The sequence below is a fragment of the Poecilia mexicana genome, unplaced genomic scaffold, assembly GCF_051168715.1.
Source record: "Poecilia mexicana isolate PSO_F unplaced genomic scaffold, ASM5116871v1 scaffold_5, whole genome shotgun sequence".
NCBI lineage: Eukaryota > Metazoa > Chordata > Actinopteri > Cyprinodontiformes > Poeciliidae > Poecilia > Poecilia mexicana.
In genome coordinates, this window is record NW_028263374.1 from 17,602,907 (window position 1) to 17,625,400 (window position 22,494).

General features: G+C 37.9%; 1 protein-coding gene across 4 annotated transcripts in view; it reads left to right on the top strand.

The window, feature by feature from the left end:
* The window catches only part of LOC106923749 (SLIT-ROBO Rho GTPase-activating protein 3-like), a 38,239-nt gene that overhangs the window by 6,430 nt on the left and 9,315 nt on the right, over positions 1–22,494 (top strand). For 2 of the 4 annotated variants that reach the window (XM_014996994.2, XM_014996995.2), the window contains exons 2-12: positions 3,535–3,730; positions 7,881–8,043; positions 9,452–9,514; positions 13,358–13,549; positions 13,856–13,984; positions 14,066–14,287; positions 14,924–15,025; positions 17,281–17,478; positions 17,594–17,678; positions 18,800–18,827; positions 21,528–21,630. In XM_014996994.2, coding sequence (XP_014852480.2) covers positions 3,535–3,730; positions 7,881–8,043; positions 9,452–9,514; positions 13,358–13,549; positions 13,856–13,984; positions 14,066–14,287; positions 14,924–15,025; positions 17,281–17,478; positions 17,594–17,678; positions 18,800–18,827; positions 21,528–21,630 — 1,481 coding nt within the window. The remainder of the gene's footprint in view (positions 1–3,534; positions 3,731–7,880; positions 8,044–9,451; positions 9,515–13,357; positions 13,550–13,855; positions 13,985–14,065; positions 14,288–14,923; positions 15,026–17,280; positions 17,479–17,593; positions 17,679–18,799; positions 18,828–21,527; positions 21,631–22,494) is intronic. The other 2 variants (XM_014996996.2, XM_014996997.2) reach the window with 1 other exon arrangement.

Here is a 22,494-nt window from a genome sequence, read left to right on the forward strand (position 1 = left end):
CCCTGTTTGTGAATTTCCACCAGCCTTTGGGTGTGGAAAATACACAATGTTCCCAGGCAAATAATCTGTTATGACATGCTGCTCGACATTTTATTACTCTCAACTAAAGAGAGAGGAAAAAAGTGTCTGGGTCCTGTTTCTTTAATTCCTTGCGAGCTTCTGTGTAATTATGCATTACCCTGCAAAGGCTTGAATCATTCATTGAATGTAGTGCTGTATTGCTAGTAACACTTTAGGATCTAAAAATAACTGTCACACAGGACTGGGGGAAAGCAAATATCACAAGTGCATCTGGTTTTCTTTTTTAAATCGACAAAATAAAATCTTGCTCTCCGAGTTGTTTGCTTGCTGACACTGTGGGGATTGTAATCACTTAAATCATAAAGGCCAACAAATTGTGTTGCTCATTGGTCTATTTCAGTTCAAGAGTGCATCACAGCCCGTGAAGTTTTGGACTTAATCGCTGCCTTATTCATCGTTAGAGGCTGGTTGTTGCTTATTCTGAAGCAGAGTACGTTGCCCTTGTCCTTGGCCATTATGCTAAACAGACTGACTGCTGCGACTGTTGGAGCAGGGAACTGGCCTGCTCTCACTGAAATGCCTCCAGAGGCATGTAACCAGGCAACGAGGCAACTGTGGGGACCAAAAGAGGTACATCTCCTCCTTTCCGCATATCAGGGGATTATATATTTACTTTGTTTGTCTCAGTCTTTGCTCACTCATTCACAATTTCCCCTCACAGACAGCGGGGGAGGAATTTTTGTCATCCTTCCCTCTGCTTTCGGAAAAAATGGCACGAAGAATCTTAACAGAAGGGATCTCTTGAAGGCAGTCTTTTCTCTTCATGCATTTACATAGATTTTTTGTCAATTCGGCAATGATGTGCATGCTTGTAACAGTGTGTCATAGTGGGATCTTTTGAAACAGCGTTGGTCAAGTGGTCTCGTTACCTTCTACACAAAAGAACTTTGTTCAAAAAGCCTTGCATATGTCTCTGCATAATCTGTCCATGTGAGCTCAGAGATAGTTTAGCATAATTAATGCTAAAGTAACCAACGTGGCTGTGCGTCACCACTGAGTGCAAAGTAAAATACTTGTTTTTTCAGTATTAATATGGATTTAACTGGAACTAGAGCTACACAATCCATTGAACTTAATAATCTATATAAAAGTACAAAATAGAAAAGTTCATCTGTGTTGCTGTGTCTCGTACATTCAATTGAGAAGATAATTGTGATGTTCGATTTATAATAACAAAATAAGCTTTGACAATATTCTGGAGAAAACTAAGAACCTTTTTTTTTATTATTATTTTTCACTATTAATGTGTTCATAAATCACAACATGTGTTTGTAAAGAATTAGTATTGACTGAAGAATCAGTCCAGGTCTGAGTTTTGTCTTCCTCTTAAGACGTCAGAATGATAAAATAAAAGGGGTGAAAACAAGCATAAGCGTTTATAGATTGGAGATTAAAGGAACTTCTTAAATAGATGCACATGTTGTTAGAAGCTAACAGTTTGCCTGTACCCGTACTCTCATGAGGCTCGAAAATCTTTCAGTCACGTTTGTTTTTTGACACATTCGGGATGAAAATAAGAGACTTAAACTTGTATGCTCAGGGTGCTGAGGATAACCCCACCAGGTCGTTTCTGGTGCCCATATTAAAGAGCCTACACTAGCTGACGACAACGAAACTGCATTTCATGATGTCATCAAAAAGACTTGGATGTAAATATATTGTTGCATTTTCATTTTCATTGGATAATATTGCAATCACATACCTTCTGTGTGTCATTCAGTCTTTGAACTAATATTCTTTACAGCGGCTCAATAAATATCTATTGATTGCGATTTGCATTTTTCCTACCCTTCCCAGTCTTTTCTGTTCCTGTAATGCCAGATGAAAGACATTATCTCATTTGTGGGTATTAGCATTTCAGTCACTAAAATCTATATCTTGTTTCGGCATCAATGACAGAGGAAGTCCATTTGACTGGATCCTAAATATTATACTAAAGTAATTCAATTTTGATTATTGAGAACATTAATGTTGAGGCATGTTGTGGTGAACACACTGACTGAACAACATACCTACTGCAGTATGTATCTGCCAAGATTATAGACATATGAGTGATTCATAAATGTCATAAATATTAATGTAAAAGCTGGAGGGAGTTTTAAACTGATGGTCTGATTTTAAATCCATGAATTAAGTTTATCCAGCTGTGATTTAGAAAATATGCCTACAAATGATGATATGTTCAAAATACTGATTTACCTAATAACTTTACACACAGTGCATGTTGCCCTGTGATGGACTGGTGTCCTACCAGAGTGCACCCAGTCTCTTGCCCAGTGACAGCGAAAGAACCTTGAATGCATACATTAAGCCAGACTGTTATTTGCATTTCTACTTATGAAAACGTCTGTTTGCTGTTGCCTGTCTAATGGTTCAGATAGAATCTATTCCCTGGTGATGGGGAAGCGAAATATTGTGAAAAATGTTTATCTAGATGGATTTTAATATTTCTAATTCTTTGTGTAATTTTAATCAAGGTGTACCTGTAAGTCAGACATAAGTTGTAAAGGAACATGTAGCAATAAACAGTTTATATTTAGCAGCTACGTAGTCACTGTATTTATTGCTGTCTTTCTTTTGATGTTACAGGTATGTGTTGGTGTAGAATTTATGGCCTTTTTAAAAACATTTTTAAGAGTTGTGGTAATATTGCTGGTTGTATTTTTGTTTTATTGGAGGTTTTATTACATGGAATGCCAGAGATGACTGGAAATGGCTTCATTGAAATTCTAGGCTATTCAGGAAGGAGTCAGGAGGTTTTTATTAGCTGTCGTACTGATAAAACTGTAAACCTGTCCTTATCAGTAAAACAAGTGGCCTGGTTGTCTGCTGGACATTAACTGCATAACACTGGATAGCAGCTAATTTACAAAAAAAAAAAATGAATGTATTTGTTTACGAAGGGACGACGTTGCATTTTCTTGTTTTGTCTCTCAATTGTGCTTCAAAATGTTTGCCTAAAACGAGACTTTTCCCACTTTTAACTCGATACAATTTGGTGTTCAAACCTCAAACACAGAGGAACCATTGTAATCATATAATAAGACAAATGCTCACAGTTTGTTCAGCCAATGTCCTCTGAAGGCTCTCTCGGCACAATGCATTTTGAGAAGCTGACCTATTTTGAATTTTCCGTGCTGTCTGCTGCAATCATCAGACATGCATCTCATACTGTATGCACGTGTGCAACCCCAGCAAGCAGACACCCCTGCTCTCTCTCTCTCCTTCCCTCTATCCCCACAAACACTTGCATGTAAAGCTGGCAGACAAATGAATTCTGACATTTTGGTTTTCTCCGCTTATGATGACTTTGTTCTGTTTGGTTGCATTACTTTTGGATTAAATGTGCCCTCACATGCCTTGGTGATCCTAATTGGGAGGGGGAGAGGGGGGACGCAGACATGTAGAGAGGCTCTGTTTATTTTGCTAATTCTCTTTTGTTTTGTTGCACAGAGATTCGTAACCAGCTGGTGGAGCAGTTCCGATGTCTGGAGCAGCAGTCCGAGTCCCGGCTGCAGCTGCTGCAGGACCTGCAAGAGTTCTTTCGCCGAAAGGCCGAACTCCAGCTAGAGTATTCCCGAGGGTTGGATAAGCTGGCTGAGCGCTACTCCTCCAAGATCCGCAGCTCCAGAGAGCACCAGCATTTCAAGTGAGTGTTTTAAGCAGAGAAAAACACCTGATAAACAAACATCACACGTGTGCCATGCAGATCACTGCCACTGCAGACACCGAGCAAAACAGAGGGGGGATAAAAAGCAAGGAGGGAGAAGGGATAAAAGCAAAGGAAATGACCTGAAATGAATCCAGGGCCAAGACGCCTTGTGGCCCCGGGCTGCTCTGTTCCTTCCAACTAGGTCAGACTCTTTATCTATCCCTCCACCCCCTTCTTTTATTCTCCGGCTATCAGGTCGTTCACATTTTCAAAAATCATCACAATAAAATCCTAGCCAAACAAGCATAAATTCACATTTTGCTGAGAAACTGGGACATATCTTTATTTAGAATCCGATGAAGCAGAAAGAAAGTGATATATTACTAATTTTCTCTAGTTTAACTTTCAGTGTATTGTGATCAGTTGTCATGGGCAGCAGCAGCGATGGCCTGCAGCATGCTGGAGATGATGCTTAGACTAGCCTGCGGCACACTGTGACTGTGCATGTTCAGAAATTGCCCAACTCGATTTTGTTAATGAGAATCACTTGGCATGAAGATAACTATACAAAAATGACTTTAATAATGCTTTGAAGCATAATATTTTCTTGTGAGGTTGGAACATTGATCAATGAAGATTGTAAGATAAATTATTGGATGCGCTGTTTCATAGATCCAGTACAAAGTGAATATCCATGCCTAAGAAGCTCATAAGGGAGCAAAAATATTATAAATGCACTAAATTAATTGTATATATTTACTTTTTTTTAAATGTAGATATGCTTGTGATTTCTACAACCGGAATCTCAGATTACTTAAAAAAAAAACATTTTGCTGTGGCATTTTTCACTTCACAGTTTATTTTATAAAGTGGTTATATAACAAACCCTGCAAATTGTTCACATCTTGTCTGTCGCATTTTTACATTTCTTCTACACAAAGGATTTAGTGGGAAGATTTTATTTTATTTTTATTTTCTTTTACTTCAAAGTGTGAGGCTCAAACATAAAAACAGTTTTGAAAAATCTATCTTCATACTTGCTGCACAAAACGGATAACTTAAGCTTACCTTGCTGGATAGGATTGCATATTGACAGCAACTTGGTAATTATAAATTGAACTATTTTTACAGAACCCGAGATTTAAGAATGTCTTAGAATTATCCATCTCCTGTCCGATCAGTTTAAATATTTTAGGTCACGAACTACATATGATCCTATTTTGTCCAGTCTTATTACAACTAACGGGCCGTTAAGTTTCACACAGTTTGGAAGTGATGAAGCACATGCTAATTTTAGAAGCTAACAGTTACCCAGTTGTGTAACTCTCACAGTACTTGGATCAACACTTGTATTTTGTCTCACAGTTATTTTTTTTAGTTTAACTGCCAGACAAACGAGATTAAAAGTGGCGATTTTATTTCAGTGTTTTAATTAGCAAGTGATGTCTGTCAAAACCAAAATAATCTCATTACACCCCTATAGATCTGTATCTTCTACATTGATACGTACACATTTTTTTATGTAAAGTAGTTTTAGATTAGCAAATAGAAAATCAGTTATTTACATTTAGCTCTGTGGTTCAATTGGAGTAATTGATTCATAAGTAGTTGTACATCTATTTATGCTACAGCCATACAGAGATTTATGCAGGGAAACTCTTTTCATCTCCATCATAAAGTCTCTCTTTAGCCAACTGGACCCAAAGCGCAATCATGGCTGAGAGCTCCCGTCACTAGGACATTGATTAATGGAGCGTTCCCTCAGACGGAGACTCCTGCAGAAACTTCTCCCCACACCCTCACTGTCCCAGATTTCTCCATCACATTAAATGGTCATCATTATAACTGAATGTCAAAAGCTACTTTTATGCTTGTAGAAGAGATTGGAGGGGCTCTTTAATGCCATTAATAACCTGGAGTTGTTTCACTTCTGCTCTTTAAGCTATCTCTTATTGCATTTTCCCCACTTATGATAACATTTCTACTCTCTGTGTCACTGTGCATGACTGAATCCATGCCTGAGAAGCTCATATAGGAGTAAAAAATTTGCTACATGTACTAAATTAACTGTACAGATTTACTTTACAAGGGACTGTCCACATGCATCACTCATAACGAACAGTGCCTTGCAAAATATCTCATACCAGTCGAACTTTTTTTACATTTTGTTAGGTAACAGCCAGTACCTTCACAATATTACATGTGAAGTAATATGTACTTCACAAGTGGAAAGATAAGGGCATTTAACTGTTAAAGATTTTTCACAAAAAATCAAGTCTGAGTATTCACTCGCACGTAGGATAGTAAAGCAAAGGTGAGGTCTTATCTCTACAGATTTGAGTATCTCAAAACCTGAAATATTTGCCAGTTCTTCTTTGCAGAATGCATGCGTCAAATGCCTTATGACAAAAAGCAAAAACTTATATATTTCATCATTTCCTTCATGGCACCCTTCCATAATTATTTGCCATATTTGCTAAATGCACCACTAACTGCTGTTTCTTACCTGAGCTGTGAGTCTCTGCAGCTCTCAAAGAGTTATTGGCCTCTAGTCTTCTTATTGAAATCTGAAAACAAAGGGTATGAATTGTTGTGCAAGGCACTGCATATCCATCATGTTCAGTGAATGAGGTAACAGATTCAGTTTATGTTCTGTGCTATCGGTAAAAGGTTCTTGAGTTAAGTTTTGTGTTCTTCTGATGCAATGGCGGCGCTGTAAAATAGGTATTGTATTTTTTTTTATAGGCTGTCAAGAGGAAAACCGCTTTCTGTCATTTTCCTTAAACAGCTCGACATTGCGCTGCCGGGGCTCTGAATACGAAAAGACTCATCCTTATTCTTGAGCAACCGGCAGGCAGACATTTTTATCTTGTCATCTTGAAGGCATGTCCAGGATCAAACACCAGCTCAGTTTGAGAGGCGAGCCAATAGGAATAGCTTGTTCATGCTTTTTTTTTTTCTTTTTTTCTCAAGTATCTGAAGTAAAAAAACGATGGAGATACACAGCCCTTTTTTTAGTTATATTTAAGGGGTGAAAAAACAAAACAAAACAGTGCATTAAGAGATTAGGAGTTTGGACATTTTTCCTGCATCATTTGTACAAAAGAAGAGCAACATCATAAACTTTAAGTAAATATAAAGCCAAGCCTTAACCACACTCACATTATTCATTGGAGAATACTTCAGAGTATGCGCTGACTCACAGTGTGTGGTTAATTGTTTGTAATATCAAAGAAACCTTCCAGTTTCCTGAAGCAAATCAAATCCAAATAGTTTCGGTGGTTTCAGGTGACCGTCTGTCTTTATTGTGGGTGCTCTGTGTGAATCACAATAAAGTTGACTCTAGGTTTCTTCGTCATAGCACAGAAACTATGAAGAGGAAGAAAACTGGGATCAGTCATTGAATATACCTGAGGATTAGAGATTAAAGTCAGCTTCGTGTCAAAGTACGGCCAGTGTGCATTTTAAATAAACAAAAGCATGTGAACCTCTTTTGAAATTTATCAATGGTTTTAAAGATTAACATAGATGTTGTACTTTGCTTGAAATCTATCTTTTAAGTATTCTTCCTTATTAGTAAAAGCTATAAAAGTGATGAAATTTTATTTCTCCTTTTTTATACATACTGAGCCATTTAGATGTAATTTGAATTCTGGATTAGATTACCTATTTGCAGGGAAAAATATCTATTTTTTTACTACCTTTTTCTTCTTCTTTTTTTTTTTTGATTAAACATTAAAAATAGTAACATGATTCTGTTTATCTAAACCTGATCCCAATCATAGCAAGGTTGAAAAACACCAACACATATATGCACTCAAGAAAAATCAACAACAAGATGATAAACTGTTTGGTGTGAGGATAATTGAACTCACATGCTTCTTTGAGCAGTCAGGCAAACAGCATGCCTCACATTTGTGTGTGCACTGATTTCCTCTCTGCACGCCCTCCGGCTTTTTCATCTGTAATTGGTAAAAACTGCTTGTATTTATTGATGGATTTCAGGGTTGTTCAAGGGGGAAAATCTTCATTAAGCCTCATGTTTTAAGTTACTCTGATCAGAGTTGAGACATGAAACATTTGGCGCAGCTATAAGTACTCCTTGAAGATGCACATTTGTACCAACAAGGTGTTCCCCCCCATGCAGGAAAGACCAAAATCTAATCTCCACTGTGAACTGCTGGTATTTGGTTTTGGACCAGACCCGGCGAGAGAGCCGAGACCACGCCACTCTCAGCGACATCTACAACAACAACGTCATTGTCCGCCTGGCACACGTGGGCGAGGATGTCACCAGACTCTTCAAAAAGGTCAGAATGGAACTGATCCTTACAAGACACGCACATTCATGCAAACGAACGGCTCAAATTACATTTCTAATGCATGTTGTGGGCAGATCAGTACACATAACACACACATAGCGGTTATAAAGTTTATTTATGTAACTTTTATGCTTGTATGACATTCTCACTTTCTAATCATCTTGAGTAAACATACCACAGTTTTAACACATAACATGTACAACATGGTAGAAAGACAAGAATTATTCCTGCTGCTGGTAAAATATTATAAAACCTTGTTTATTGTACTTAAAATCATTTTGTTATTTGGATATTAATACAAAAGAATTAACACAAATGGCGAATAAACATGAGCTTGATGTAGTCATTTTCATGGGTGGCACTCATTTAGTGACCGTCCAAATGTTTTGGAAATGCTTTCTTGGAAGTAAGGTAAAAGTGTGTCTATGCTACTAACAAGGCATTTATGAAGAGGGTCTAATCAGGAGGCACAAGCAAAGTATAAACATTAGTGAACATGTTCTCTTTTCTTGTTACCGACGTTTCCCCCTGCAATATACAGCCACCCTGCACAACAAGGTTCTTTATGTTGTTTAACAATAGCAGATGTGGGCTTTTAATATATTAACACTGAATCTAAAAAGATGCACTAATGTGAAGGTGGTTAAAGATGGTTGGCTTGGGCCAGGTTAAAGGAGATTACTGATCACCGCCTGCTGGAAATCTGTCACAGAAAATTTGCTAAGACTCCTATATGACAATAATCCTGTTATGCTCGAGCTTCCTGGTTCAGCTGCAGTGCAGAGTTGATGGTAATGAATTACACATGCGGTGACGGGAGTGAATCACCTCTGGCTCTTGATAAGACAGACTCTAAAATGGACCAAATGTGCTGAAGTCTTACTCTCTAAGCATGTGAAAATGCAAGTTTGTGGTTTTGAGGAGTCGTGCCTCAGAGGTGACAACAAAACGGGATAGAGCGGCCAAAACGGCGTTCTTTATCCACTCAACAGGATTTCCAGAGTCACACTCCACTGGAGCTGGCACCATTCTCTCCCTCTTCTTGCCTAAAAGCCCTATTGTGCGAAATGTCCAATTCATCATACGCTCCCATTCCCTGTAACTGAGCTGAAGCTGGGACTCTCTGTCAGGAGAAATGTTCTGCAGTGACTGCACTGTTCTATTTTTGTCTGGCTTTTCTCTTTGGGCATTGTATTAGATCCTCTCAACTGCAGAGTAATGACAGCATGCCGGCACTTACTGACAGCCTTCGCGTAGAAATAAAACTGCCACGCAGCTTTCAAGGGTTTCATGCCATGATTACAACAGTAGTTTTCATATTTATATTTATGCATACCGCATGTTATTTCTCCACTAAATCTGCTGCTGCTGCTGTTTTCTTTTCTTTTCTTTGCAGAGTAAAGACATCGGCGTCCAGATGCACGAAGAGTTAGTGAAAGTCACCAATGAACTCTACACAGTAAGTTGCACAACATCCCTCCTCCTGCCAGCCAAACATTTCTGTGCCGGTGCCCAGCCTTGGCAGCCTGCAGCTGCAGTCCCGTATCCTTCTTTTCAACCCGAGCTCGTAACCTGTGCAGCAGCTGTCCAGACGCTGCACGCTGAAGATAGGCCTTATCAACAGAGCCGGCTTTTATATGCATCGCTTTTTCCTTCTGCAGAGGTTGTGAAAAAGCCCATTTTTGTTCAGATGTCAGTTGCTGGATTGTTCCAAGGAAAATGTTTTGTTGTCTTCAACTGTTTTTAATCAGAGACAGCACTCTGCCTCAGAAATGCTCATGGCAAACAGTTTCGAACCAGTTATGGAGTCTGAGGAAGCTCTTCCTTTTGTAAAATTAACAATTCACAAATGATTTAATCAATTCACAAATAATTTAATCTAATGTAAAAAGAAAAAGAAAAAAATTCTGTAATTCGACATCATGTGTGATGGTGCAGAACAGAGAAAAGACACCGTTTATCGTTCATATCTAATTCGTGCGACTGCTTTGTCATGGGTTTGTTTGTTTGCTAATGTTATGGTTCAACTGCAAGTTAATGCAAAATCTTTTAACATCTAACAACTTTAGAGCCATACAAGAGTTTTCATACATTCTGAACTCTACTGTCACACACACACACACACACACACACACACACACACACACACTCACACACTGCATGCGGCCCCTTAAGTTCAGTCAGATTTGACTGAAATTGATTTCTCATATCTTGCCACACAATCTAACTTGAGTTTAGATCTAGACTTTGACTAGACCGTTATGAAAAATTACTATGCTTTTATCTGGACCATTGCATTGCAGCTCCGGCTGCATGTGGAGGACCATAGTCATGCTTAAAGCTAAACTGCTATCCCAATCTCAAGATTTCATCAACTGCAAACAATCCCCAAAGCACGATGATGTCGCCACCATTTTTTACAGTAAGGGATGGGGTGTTCAAGTGATGTGCAGTGTTGGTGTGCGGTATGAAAAAACCAACACTTTTTCACACCGCTGAGTCCCGGGTCTCCTACCGGTGGGACGTGCCCTGGTAGATCTCCAGGAGGCATCCTCATCAGATGCCTGACATCGACTCCTCTCGATGTTCAAAGTCCAGTCCTTTTCTAAGTGCTGCAACTAAAGCAACACCAGAGCCATAGTAAGACAAGCAGTAAAGCAGAAATGTTAACTCATTAATTGTCTTTAATTCAACACAGCATTTGGATTTGTGTCCTTTGGCTACTTTGTACTGATAAAAGAATTTGTCCTGAGCATTTGACATTATTTATTAAATTTAATTTAATATCAAGTGAACATAATAAAAATATTTTTTTAGGCAAAGATCATGAAGAAACTATATTTAATCATTTGGATTTGACCAAAAGGGAGAAAAAATGTGAAAATGTCTGATTGAATGTTTGACTTTTGAAAGAATTTGTTATTTGGATATATTTCCTTACATGCAAAATAAGTATACATTTTATACTAGCTGCATTAGAGACCTCAGTGGTTGCTATGCCAATGTTTATTGTGAAAGGTGTAAAAATACATCAGTGTGAGAAGCAAAGGTTCAAAGAGCAGAAAGCACCACGATAGAAACGGCAGAAAAAAAGTCTTCTCACATATAACTTCATACAGCACGGCTAACATTGCTGCTATACTAATATTGATTTTTCTCTTTTCCCCTTTTCACATTCATGCATTATTAAAAGCCTGTCTGCAACTCAGACACGCAGCGTTACTGGATAGCAAAGTCTTTTCAACTCTGCAGCAGTAACAGTAACAGAGCTAAACGTGGATGTGTAAGCCATGTAATCTTTTGTGTTGAAGACTTTTTAGGAGCTAATGGATGAGGGCAACCATCATCCACCACATTTTTGTGCGGCACTTGACTTGTCACTCGTGTCATTTGCAGCACAGACGTTCGCTCGGTGTCACTTTGTTACCTCCTTCCTCCCCTGCTGATCGATCTCACGTTCTCTTCTCATCCATTTCAGTCAGGGTTGCTAGGAAACCAGAACCTGAGAACTAGTGATGGAGAAGCAGATGTTGCCTAATTGAACTGTTATACCTGGCGTTAGTATTTAAACAGTATATAGGTTGACAGCTGTAAAAATCTTTTTCATTACACCTAGATCTTGTTTTAAATCACTGGAAAGTTTATCTTGTGGCTTATTGAAATATAAGACAAGATCTTGGAGAAATACACCCAGATCATCTTCAGAATATCAACAAGAATATGACACTCATAAGGATGGTGAATATGATAACATTCTCGATGCTTTCATCTGAGTCCACTGTAAATACTCCACGGTCCTCCACCATGTCATGATCATGTGTATGTAAAATGAGTAACCAGTGGAGAGTCTTTATTGAACAATGATGTGATGCATCTAAGTATAATAACACTCATTTGAAGATTATAGGCAATGTGATATATATATTTTTTTCAGAAGGACAAGTAACAAGTCTAAAGCTGTCAACTCACAAACTGACTGTTGCAGTGAGCTTAATCAGAGCCAGTCATTTACATATAACCTAGTTATTTAATTACAGTTAAGAAATGTAAACGCATAGTTTGGAATTTGCAGCTTTCTCTCCAAAACAGTGTAATATTCACATTAAAATAGAATAAGATAATTGGAAATTGTTTTAAGGTTCATAATAACACAAAATATCTTACATTATTTTACATATTCCTACCTGTTTTTTTTTTTAAAACCAACTTCAAATAAGCTTAAAGATTATTCTGTCAAAAATCAAAGGCTGCTATCCTCGGCGCAACTATCCCAGGTTCGATTCCCGACTCTGTGCCATTTACTGCATGTCCTCCCCTTCTCTCTTTGCCCTTCTTCCTGTCGAGCTACTATCAAATACAGGCCACTAGTGCTGACAAAAAAAATTAAAAAGGGGGTGGGGGTTAAATTTATAGAGTCTCAAAGGCAGATGAGAATCAGCTTTACAAAATAAAGATGGAAATGTGTGTCTCGTGTAGTGAAAACAAGGTGTTTGCAATCAGTAAGTCTGGAGTTTAAGACCGGCTTGTTCTGGTCTATATTTAGTCTTCTAATAAATGTCTAAAAATATGTTTCAAGAGCTTTCACTTTTAAACCAAATATAGACCAAGTTTAGCCTTGACAACTTTGGACCTTTTGGAAATGGGTTAGAAGAAAATAAGCTCGCTGCATGACTTGGTGGCATAAACTGCGATATGTTGATTTGCTGTGTCATACTGCCTGGTACACACAGATGGCCAGAAAGAGACTATATCCCGACTTGAAGTGTTTTGTGAAAGGTGCTTCTAAGAGCTTTCATGCCATGTTGACAGACTGCTACGAGAGCTGGAAACAAAATCTCCAAGATGTAGCGAGCAATTGCAGCTGGCCTTGTTATCATAAACCTAGAGTGGTAATATGAGAGAAAGATATATTAGAGGATTATGTGTTGGACAATACTCAGAGATTCATTTTAAGTTTTTCTACTAGCGGTCTACAACAGCAGCCATTAAGAGATTTTTTATTTATTTTTTTCTCAAATATTCATATATTTTTTTCATTACAATGAAGCTTTTCTTTCTCAGTCTCAGTACCACTCAGTGATTTTAATTTTATTTTTAGGAACTAATAAAAGTGCTGATTTTATGACACTTCAACCAAACATTTACTTCTTATGGTTCTGGAAAGTTTTCACATTTTCACTTGTTGCAATCTGAAATTGTTAAAGGATTTCCAGATTAATCAGTTGACTCTAAATAAGAAAGATGTGTGGTGGTGTTTTTACTGTTCATCACTTTATGTCCTTCTTTTCTTTTTTTTTTTTAGGTGATGAAGACATACCACATGTACCACAGTGAGAGTCTGAGTGCTGAGAGCAAGCTGAAGGAGGCAGAAAAACAGGAAGAGAAGCACATCGGCAAGGTGAATGACATCAGCGGCGGTCTGTTGCGTCACAGTCACGATGAGCGTCCCCAACGAAGAAGCTCCGTCCGGAAGATGGAAAAAATGAAGGAAAAGGTTTGTTTCTCTTGTAGCGAACGCACATGATAAGGATTCATATCAGGGGCAAAAAAGATTATCCAAGCATAAACCATGAATGCACTTTAAATGAGATTGCTTCATTGCATCATTATGTATATGCAGAAATGATATACAGCTGGTAGAAAACTCTTGTCTTTGCATTGTGCCATACTCTACACATACAGTGCATTGACAAATTACTGAGATAAAATCAATGTAATGTGGTAAGCTTTCTTTGAGCACATTAGGATGACACTTAACATCCTGCATTAATGGGACTCTTCCTTCCTCTTCCCTCCCCAGAGACAGGCCAAGTACTTTGAAAATAAGCTGAAGTGCACAAAGGCCCGGAACGACTATCTCCTCAATCTGGCAGCTACCAACGCCCTGGTGGCCAAATATTACATCCACGACGTGTCGGACATGATAGATGTAAGTGAAAACCAGTCAAATCCAATGTTGTTCAGGCCCTTCGTTTGTTTAAACTTGACACACATTTTCCTTGTTTGTCAGTCTTGTGATCTGGGCTACCATGCAAGCTTGGCGCGCACCATGAGGACCTATCTGTCTGCTGAATACAGCCTGGAAACCTCTCGCCACGAAGGTTTGGATCTACTCGAAGGAGCCGTCGATGCCATGGACATTAGAGGGGACAAGCTAAGGTTTATGGACACACACAGTCAGATCTTCTGTCCTCCAGCACGCTTTGACTACCAGCCACACATGGGGGATGAGGTGAGTTTGATCCTGGTCATTTCATCGCCTTGATATTTTGTACTTTTTGGTCTACTTTCTACCACAGGTCATTTTGTAGCAGCCATGCACGCACTCAAATCCACCCAACCTTTCCTTCCTGCTTTGAGAACTGATGACTTAAAGTAAATTTTTATTTCTTTTTTTTTTACTCCTTGGTGACTGTAAGAAAGAGTGACTCCATTCAACAACATTCAAAAGCAGAAAGTTGCATGGGGTTGCTTTGGTTTGGGCTGGGATCTTAATCTCTGATATCTATAAGAGTTTTTTTGGTGCAGTTCAATCAGAACCAAAACGATAGAAAATGTAATGTCATGCAAAGATTTTATTAAATTATTTGCAAGGAAATCTCACCATATATGGGCTTTGAGCATATACATTAACATTTATCACTACTAAATACTTGACTACAATGAATAGTGAGCCAAAACTGAATGATTTAATGACATAAGTGCAAAATAGGTGTGAAAGGGATATGGGAAGAGCAAAACACTTATGAGTGGGTGAGACTTGGAGAAGAGGCCTGGAGCTGGTGAACTGTCAGACATGAATGTTCATGGTTTTTATTCAGCCCTCCTTCTAAGTTCAATAAAATGTTCCTTTTTTTTTCTTTTCTAGGTGTGTCAGGTTAGTGCACAGCAGCCTGTCCAGACAGAGCTCTTAATGCGATACCACCAGCTGCAGTCTCGCCTGGCCACACTGAAGATAGAAAATGAAGAGGTGAGAGCTTCTGTGCACACAAATCTCAACTGTAGATTGCATCTGGAGGACAGGGATGGAAAGCTAAATTTGAGTCTTGCACAGAGAATACAAATTTATGCTTTAAGTCGTTGTGCCAGAAAAGGAAAACAAAAAAATTACCTTCACATGTTGCTAGACTACAAAAAGTGCTTCTAATTCAAATGGTATGATATAATTCTTAAAAGCCATAGCATTTGACTCATACATTTATGTATTCATCACATCCTCAGCGATTCCCCCTGGGCGAATGATTAGTGCATTGTAATGCTGAAAGAGTCTACTCCCTTTAGCATGATTTTCTTGTGATTCACTTAAAGTAAGCAGGCTAGTGACTTAGAATAATTCATGAACTCTATTTTATTTCTATCATTTAACGTTAATATTTTTGCAGTAGCTGTTTGTTTTAGGGTCTTCATCATAGAGGATTCTTTTAATGCAAATGCTTGGCACAAATGAAACTTCGCTCCATTTAATTTGTTGATAATGGTGGATTCAAAAGCAACATTTTTTTTATGCAACGCACCTTTCATATTTGGTGGCACCTGTGCTAACGATGCCAAAAAAGCTTAAGACAAACTAATCTTTTCCTGCAGCACCAAAACCTTCTACTTCAGAATTGCTGCTTTTCTTTAAACAATTATATACAATTATTATTATTATTATTATTATTTTTTACCTCTGTTACCATCCTCCCTGTTGTTGGGTGCTGCAAGATAAGCAGCACCCAAGGAGCACTCCTACTCCTTTTAATTATTGCTCTGACTGGAGGTATGGGCACGTTTCTGCAAGTAGATATTTTTTGTAGCCAATCCCTGAATTACATGAACAGAATAGTAGCTAAGGGAAAATTAACCTCATGGTTTTTGCTACAGAATAACATTAAAATATGTGCTTATAAACTACAATGCACTCATAAAATCTGTTGTAAGTCTGATAAACGGTTAAACCTAGGCTAAGTAGCTCCTGGTAGCTTTAAGTTTATTGTTTACTTGTTATCTTTACTCTTAACATTCTAAGCAAGGCATGTTTCCTAAAGATAAATCAGTTTATTTTAGTTTAGTTTAGTACCAAATTTTAAAAAAAAGCAGAGAAAAAAAGGAGCTCCCAATTTATACACGAGACGGATTGAAAGTCGGATACATCCATTCCAATTCGATCCTCTTTATTAAACAAGGCAGTCATATTTATTTTATTATTAAACTTGTAGAAGGTTTTTTTTTTTGTCATCCAAGGAAAATCAGCTGATTAAATTGAGTCACTGAATTTGCATCAATTACTCCTTCTCAGAAAGAATATAGTGACAGCAGACAGCTGGTTGCATTGTTTCATTGACTTAATGCAACAATCCCTTGTACTGGTCTCCCAGTGGAAAGGAAAACTCGTCTTTAACAGGAAGAAACCTCCAGCAGAATCTTGACTCGGCGTCCTCCCGTGACTGAATGGTTGTTTAAGACAGCAGCGCACACAAAAAATCACAGCTGCACTGGTCCATGAGTACTTTCTGTGCTAAAAAGTAAAAAGTTAATCACAACGGTAGCTTCTTTAAAGGTTTAAACCTGCAATGAAAATACAACTTTGAGCTGTAAAATGTAAATCTTAAGAACAGTACACACAGTTGGTTGCAGTTTTTTTTTTTTTTTTTTTTTTTTAATGAAAGAGACAGAGATAGGTGTATCATTTTTGGCAAGAGATCATGTAGGTTATTGGCAGCAATAGCTAAGTTATATTAGTTGTTTCAGTCATCGTTCTGACTGAAATATAACTCAAACCATTAATGATTCTGCCAGATGCACACAGTGAGACTCCATGATTGCCACTGTTTATTTATGTTTTTTTTTTTTCTTTGTCCTCTACAGTGCTGCCACTGGCAACTACCTTGGCAAACAAGGTCAAAATTGTTAAAATATGCCAATTTAATGGTCACTATGCTGTGCAAATGTATCACAAATACGATAATTGGTATCTTGTTTCTGCAGACCTAACATGAAGTGTGAATCTTGGGTCACGATGGGTCAGGGTTAGGAATGGAGTTTCCTCAGCTATTGACAGTGTTCAATAGCTGATATTTTTTATATCCTAAAAATATATAATTTTTAGGATATGCATTTTGAAATGGATTAGATTTTGGTACAGTATTTTAGTATTCAATCTACATAAATAACTTGGTTTTTCCACATAAAATGCATATGAAAGAGGGACTGGATACTATGATGTGCTTGGATGTCTTTTATCAGGTTAAGAAGACTCTTGATGCCACCATTCAGACCCTCCAGGACATGCTAACTGTGGAGGACTTTGATGTATCAGAGGCCTTCCAGCACAGCCAATCCACAGAGTCTGTCAAATCGGCCTCCTCTGACTCCTACATGAGCAAGGCAAACATCACCAAAAGGCGAGCCAATCAGCAAGAGACCGAGGGCTTCTACTTCACAGTAAGTTAACAGATGACTGCAGAAAATACACAAGCATGCAGGCAAAAGGTTGTTTAAAAATATCAAACAACATCTGTGGTACTATATCATTTTTTTTCTCCTTTTTGAACTGCAGAAATACAAAGAGTACTTGAACGGCAGCAATCTCATTGTTAAACTGCAAGCTAAGCACGACCTTCTGAAGCAGACGCTAGGAGAAGGTGAGAACATAAAAACCTTTTTTTTTTTGTTTGTTTTTTTGTGCTGGACATTTGTAGAGAGGTAAGACCTGTAGCGATACAGAGACAGTCATATGGCCATGGTAATAGTCTGCCATCCCAGAGCGCTTATTATCCTGTGGGATTGGGTGATAATTGGCATAGGTGTGGATTTATGACTGATTCTTTAAATACAGAAAACATCTGCCCCACATGTCCTGAATCACACACACACCCACCTACATATTAATGGAAAAAAAGGTGTGGTGTGTTCTAAAATGCACTGACTAACATCTACGCCATCCAGTAAATTTGTAAACAGTCGTTTCTATTTGTTATGGTAGACGACAAAGCCCAATAATCACCTGCTACAATTCCCCACTTCTGTGACATTAAGCAAGTTTTTTGCATACATACATGTCCTTAACGAAACCAGTGCATCAGCTGTTTAATTGGTGTCAAAGTTTTCTTCTTAGTTCAAACATACACAAAACGTTCAAAAGAGGGTCATTGATGCGAGACACTGTTTTTAGTTTTTTAGTTTTTCCTTTCAGATGTAAATAATTGTTTTTGGCTGAAGGTGCCAAATATATGTCGAAATAACAGATCAGAAACTTAGATTTATATCCATTGTTCTCAAATCCTAACAGTTGACATGTCTTGGTCTGAGTAGAAAAAAACGAATGTGTTTGAGAAACATTCATTATCATCTTCTAGCTGTTTTACATCCTAATAAATTTCTATCTTTTCCCAAAGTTCTTAAAGCCAGTGCGCTACGGATTCATGAAATCGTCCAACTGTGCAAATCAGCTCCCTCAGCCTGCCTCTCCAGTTGCCCCTGGTTACATTTCCCGGTTTGCGGATGGAGAGAGTAGACAGGCCATCCCCTTCTGGGGCCGACCGCTGAATGACCGCTGTCTGGCAGCGAGTCAAATGCAGCTATGGCGCTCACCCCATTCAGTTTGGCTGAATAGATGCCCCCTTTTTCTTTACAACACCCCCTTTCTGTCTCCATCTGCCAGCCTTGTATAATCAGCCTGCACTCAACCATACCACTAACTGCTGTGACTGTGAACTAGCTGATTCTAATTTGGCCTCTTTTCCTCTGCTTCCTCTGCTTTTAGGGGAGCGGGCTGAATATGGAACAACAAGGTAAGATGTTCAGTGACAAGAAGGTGAATGAAGTCGGTGCTGATGTGTAAAATCCTTCCTGTGTCTCCAGATTTAGTTAAAATGAGACCAAAGTGTGGGAATAAAGGGATTCTTAAGATTTTTAAGTCTTGTTAAACAAACTCCTATTTGTTTTAGTTGCAAAAAAAAAAAAACACCTTCTACTTTACTAAGTTTAATGAGACAAAAATGATGAACTATTAAAATGGTTTAAAATTATCTAAATAATTATCTTTACTTATTTAACCATTATTTTACCAGGAAGTTGGCTGAAATAAAATCTCTTTTCCAAGGGAGAGCTGACCAAGAGGCATGCCAGTGTACAATGTGCAAAACTTTAAATGCAATGTGGTTTTAGTTTTAATTTATGATACATTTTATAAAACTTTAATATTTTATGTATTACTTTATTAAATAATTCTTCATTGACTTGCATAAGTATTCATACCCTTTGAGCTTACATCTTATATTTTGTCATATGAAAACAAAACATTTTGATGAAAACAAATTATCTCTAATCTACGTTACCATGTGGTTGTGAGTTCATCATGCTGTGGAAAACATTTTTCTCCACCAGTGCCAGAGAGACTGGTCAGGGATGGATGGGAGGGGAACCTGTTGGACTGGGGCAGAGATTCACCTTCCAGCAGGAAAACTGCTCTAAACATCCACCTAGAGCTATGATGAAATTGTTTACATCAAAGCAAATTGATGTGATAATGGCCCAGTCAAAGCTCAGATGTAAACGAAAATGAGGATTTGTGGCAGGAGTTGAACATTGATTTGCACATACACTCTCCATGCAGTCTGACTGAGCTCGAACTGCTTTACAAAGAGAATAAGCAACATTTTCCAAGTGTCTTGATGTTTAAACTAGTAGAAAGAAACATGAAAAGACTAGCAGATGCAAATGCAGTGAAAGCTTGCAATATGACGTCTGTAATTGGGGAAGTTAAATGTCTGGCACACTTTTTAGATCTTTATATTTACATACAATTGAAAACAAAACATTTATTTTCCACTTCGCAGCACTACTGTGGTCTATCACATAAAACCCCCAAAAGTATGTTGACGCCTGTTGCTGCAATGTGACGGTGTGAACAAGTTCTAGTAAAACGAGCACTCCTTCAATCCACTGTAACATCTAAGTAGTCTGTATTAAAGAAAACCCAGTTGATAATTCAGGTATGCTTCTTTCTGTTGATTCACATTAAATGTTTAATGAAAAGTACTAATGTCTCTGTCGTGAGACCGTGTGCTGCGGGTTTAGGCAACACTAAACATCCTGTTAGTTTACCTTATCTGTGCTTGCAGCAGAAGCAGAAAGACAGAAAACCTCAAGCAGCTAGTAAAACCACAATGTGCCACGTTCTTTTGCTTTGGTTTCTTGGCATGCAGAACACTGAAGCTTTCAGAGGATAGCCAACTTTTCTAAAGATGACAGCTTGCACACGCTCATCATTCGCATGGAAATGATGCCGAAATGTTTTTGTCTTTGGAATTGTTGAAGTCTGAAAAGACCTTTACACTCAGTACTAAGTGAGAAACGGAAATGAGTAGCAAATGGGTAATATTAATAATGTGAACATTTCATTTACTGTCAGCCTTCTTAAAAAGGCACAAGATAAGATACTAAACAGAAACAACTACGCAGTGCCATTGAGTAGAAGTAGTGTTATAAGTTTGCATCAGAAAGGAAGGAAAACTGATCACAGCTTGCATTTTTTTCAAATAATTGTAGCTTATTTTCTAAATTTCTTTAGTATTTGAAACTGTTATTCACATGATCAAACTTTAATATGAAACCATTGGGATACACTTTGCCAGATTTTGATAAATTGGAGGGGGGGAAATAACCCCACTGTTCTCTTTCTAAGCTGCAGGGCAAAATGGGCAAAATGTGAAAAATGTCAAAATGCATCTGAGTTTGTTAGTGAAGTATATTTGCTTTTTTTTTTTTTTAAATAGCTTTTAAAAACCTAGAATTTGTTTCAGCAAAAACATGCTGCATGTTGATAAAAAGCACAAAAGCATCTTGTGGATCAAGGTTGCTTCATGTTACCATGGTAACTCCACAAGCAGTTCCCATGCATCATTGACCATTTAAAATGCATCACAGTGTTCAGGTCCAAACTTGTTTAGCTGAAGGTTTAAGAAAATGCTGACCATCTTAGAGTAGTCCACATTCTCCATTATTTTATTAAATCATTAATTGTTGCACTGTCAGCAAAACAACTCGGAGCACGAAAATACAACCACCATGTTTGACAGCTAATACAAAGTTCCACCCTTAATATTTTTATTGAAATATTATGAGCAACCTTTCTATTCTCAGAATAACCGATGGAAGCAATCACTGAAACACCAGTATTGTCATAATTTTTTATCGTCACACAATTATTTGTAAAGTTACTGAATTACAGTCTCTCCAGTTCCAATACGTTTCAGTTTAGTGCAAGTGCTTGAAGTGTAAACGGTTATTTTATCTTCATTACAATAAAGTTGTAAATAATAATTAATTATGTTCATTTTTCATCATCAAATTTCTGCTGAAGCTCATTTGGATGCATTTAAACATCTGATATGAAAAATGTTTTAGAAAATATGTTGGTACTTTTACATGCATGATGTATTTTTTTTTATTATTATCATTCAACGCTGTAATCCCTGCCATCTCCCCAGGCCCCCCACTCTTCCCCCTAAACCCCAGAGAATGCGGAAGTGTAGACCTCGTTCCATTTTTAACCGTAAGCTGTTTAACGGCAATATGGAGGCCTTCATTCAGGTATCAGCCCATCTGTGCCCTTTGTTTCTCCATGAGCTCAGCTGTCCCACTGGCTGCCCTTTGGTGGTAGTGGTGCTGGGGAGGACGGGCGTCTTTTTGCTTGTGACCACTCTCTTATTCAAACGTTGTTTCGCTCATGCACTTTCCTCTTGCTCAATGCATTGTCTTCGGTCTTAAAGCAGTTAAAAACGTGATGTGGAAGACGAGTTGTTTTATATTCTTAGTCTTGTGAGCCTCTGGCTGGCAGGCACTGAATTAATTTGGCTTTATGCGGGCCAGTTGGCTATGCTAATAAACACATGCGCATATTTTCTTGGCGGCTGCAGCAGCGCCCCACAACAACAGCATCAATATGAAATTGCTGCTTAATCAGCTACTACATTTATCAAAAACACATTTCGACCACAGATAATGCTGGTTCTTCCTTAGCAAAAAGTAAATGCGCTAAGTGATTATTACCCTCATAACCACTTTTATTAGGGTAACAATAAAACTGATTGAGTCCTTAATAAAATAGACAAAATTTGAACCAACATGTCTTTCTAGCAGGCATGTGTCCAAACCCGATGCAGGGTTTCTGCTCATTCTTGAAAGGTCTGAAATTGTATGGTATGATTTTGAAAATCTGGACAAGTATGGAAAGTAAAAATTGGCTTTAAAGAAAACCACACATTCCAGGCATGATATCTTATTGTTTTATATAAAACATAAGATTTTTAAAAGATACAAATCAGAATTTTAAGAAAACTAGGGTATTTGATTTATATTCAGTTGACTTTTATATTTGACTTACCACAACATAAGTTGAGTTTGTGTCACACTGCTTACTAAACACACGCAGTCATTCATAAATAAATAAATTGA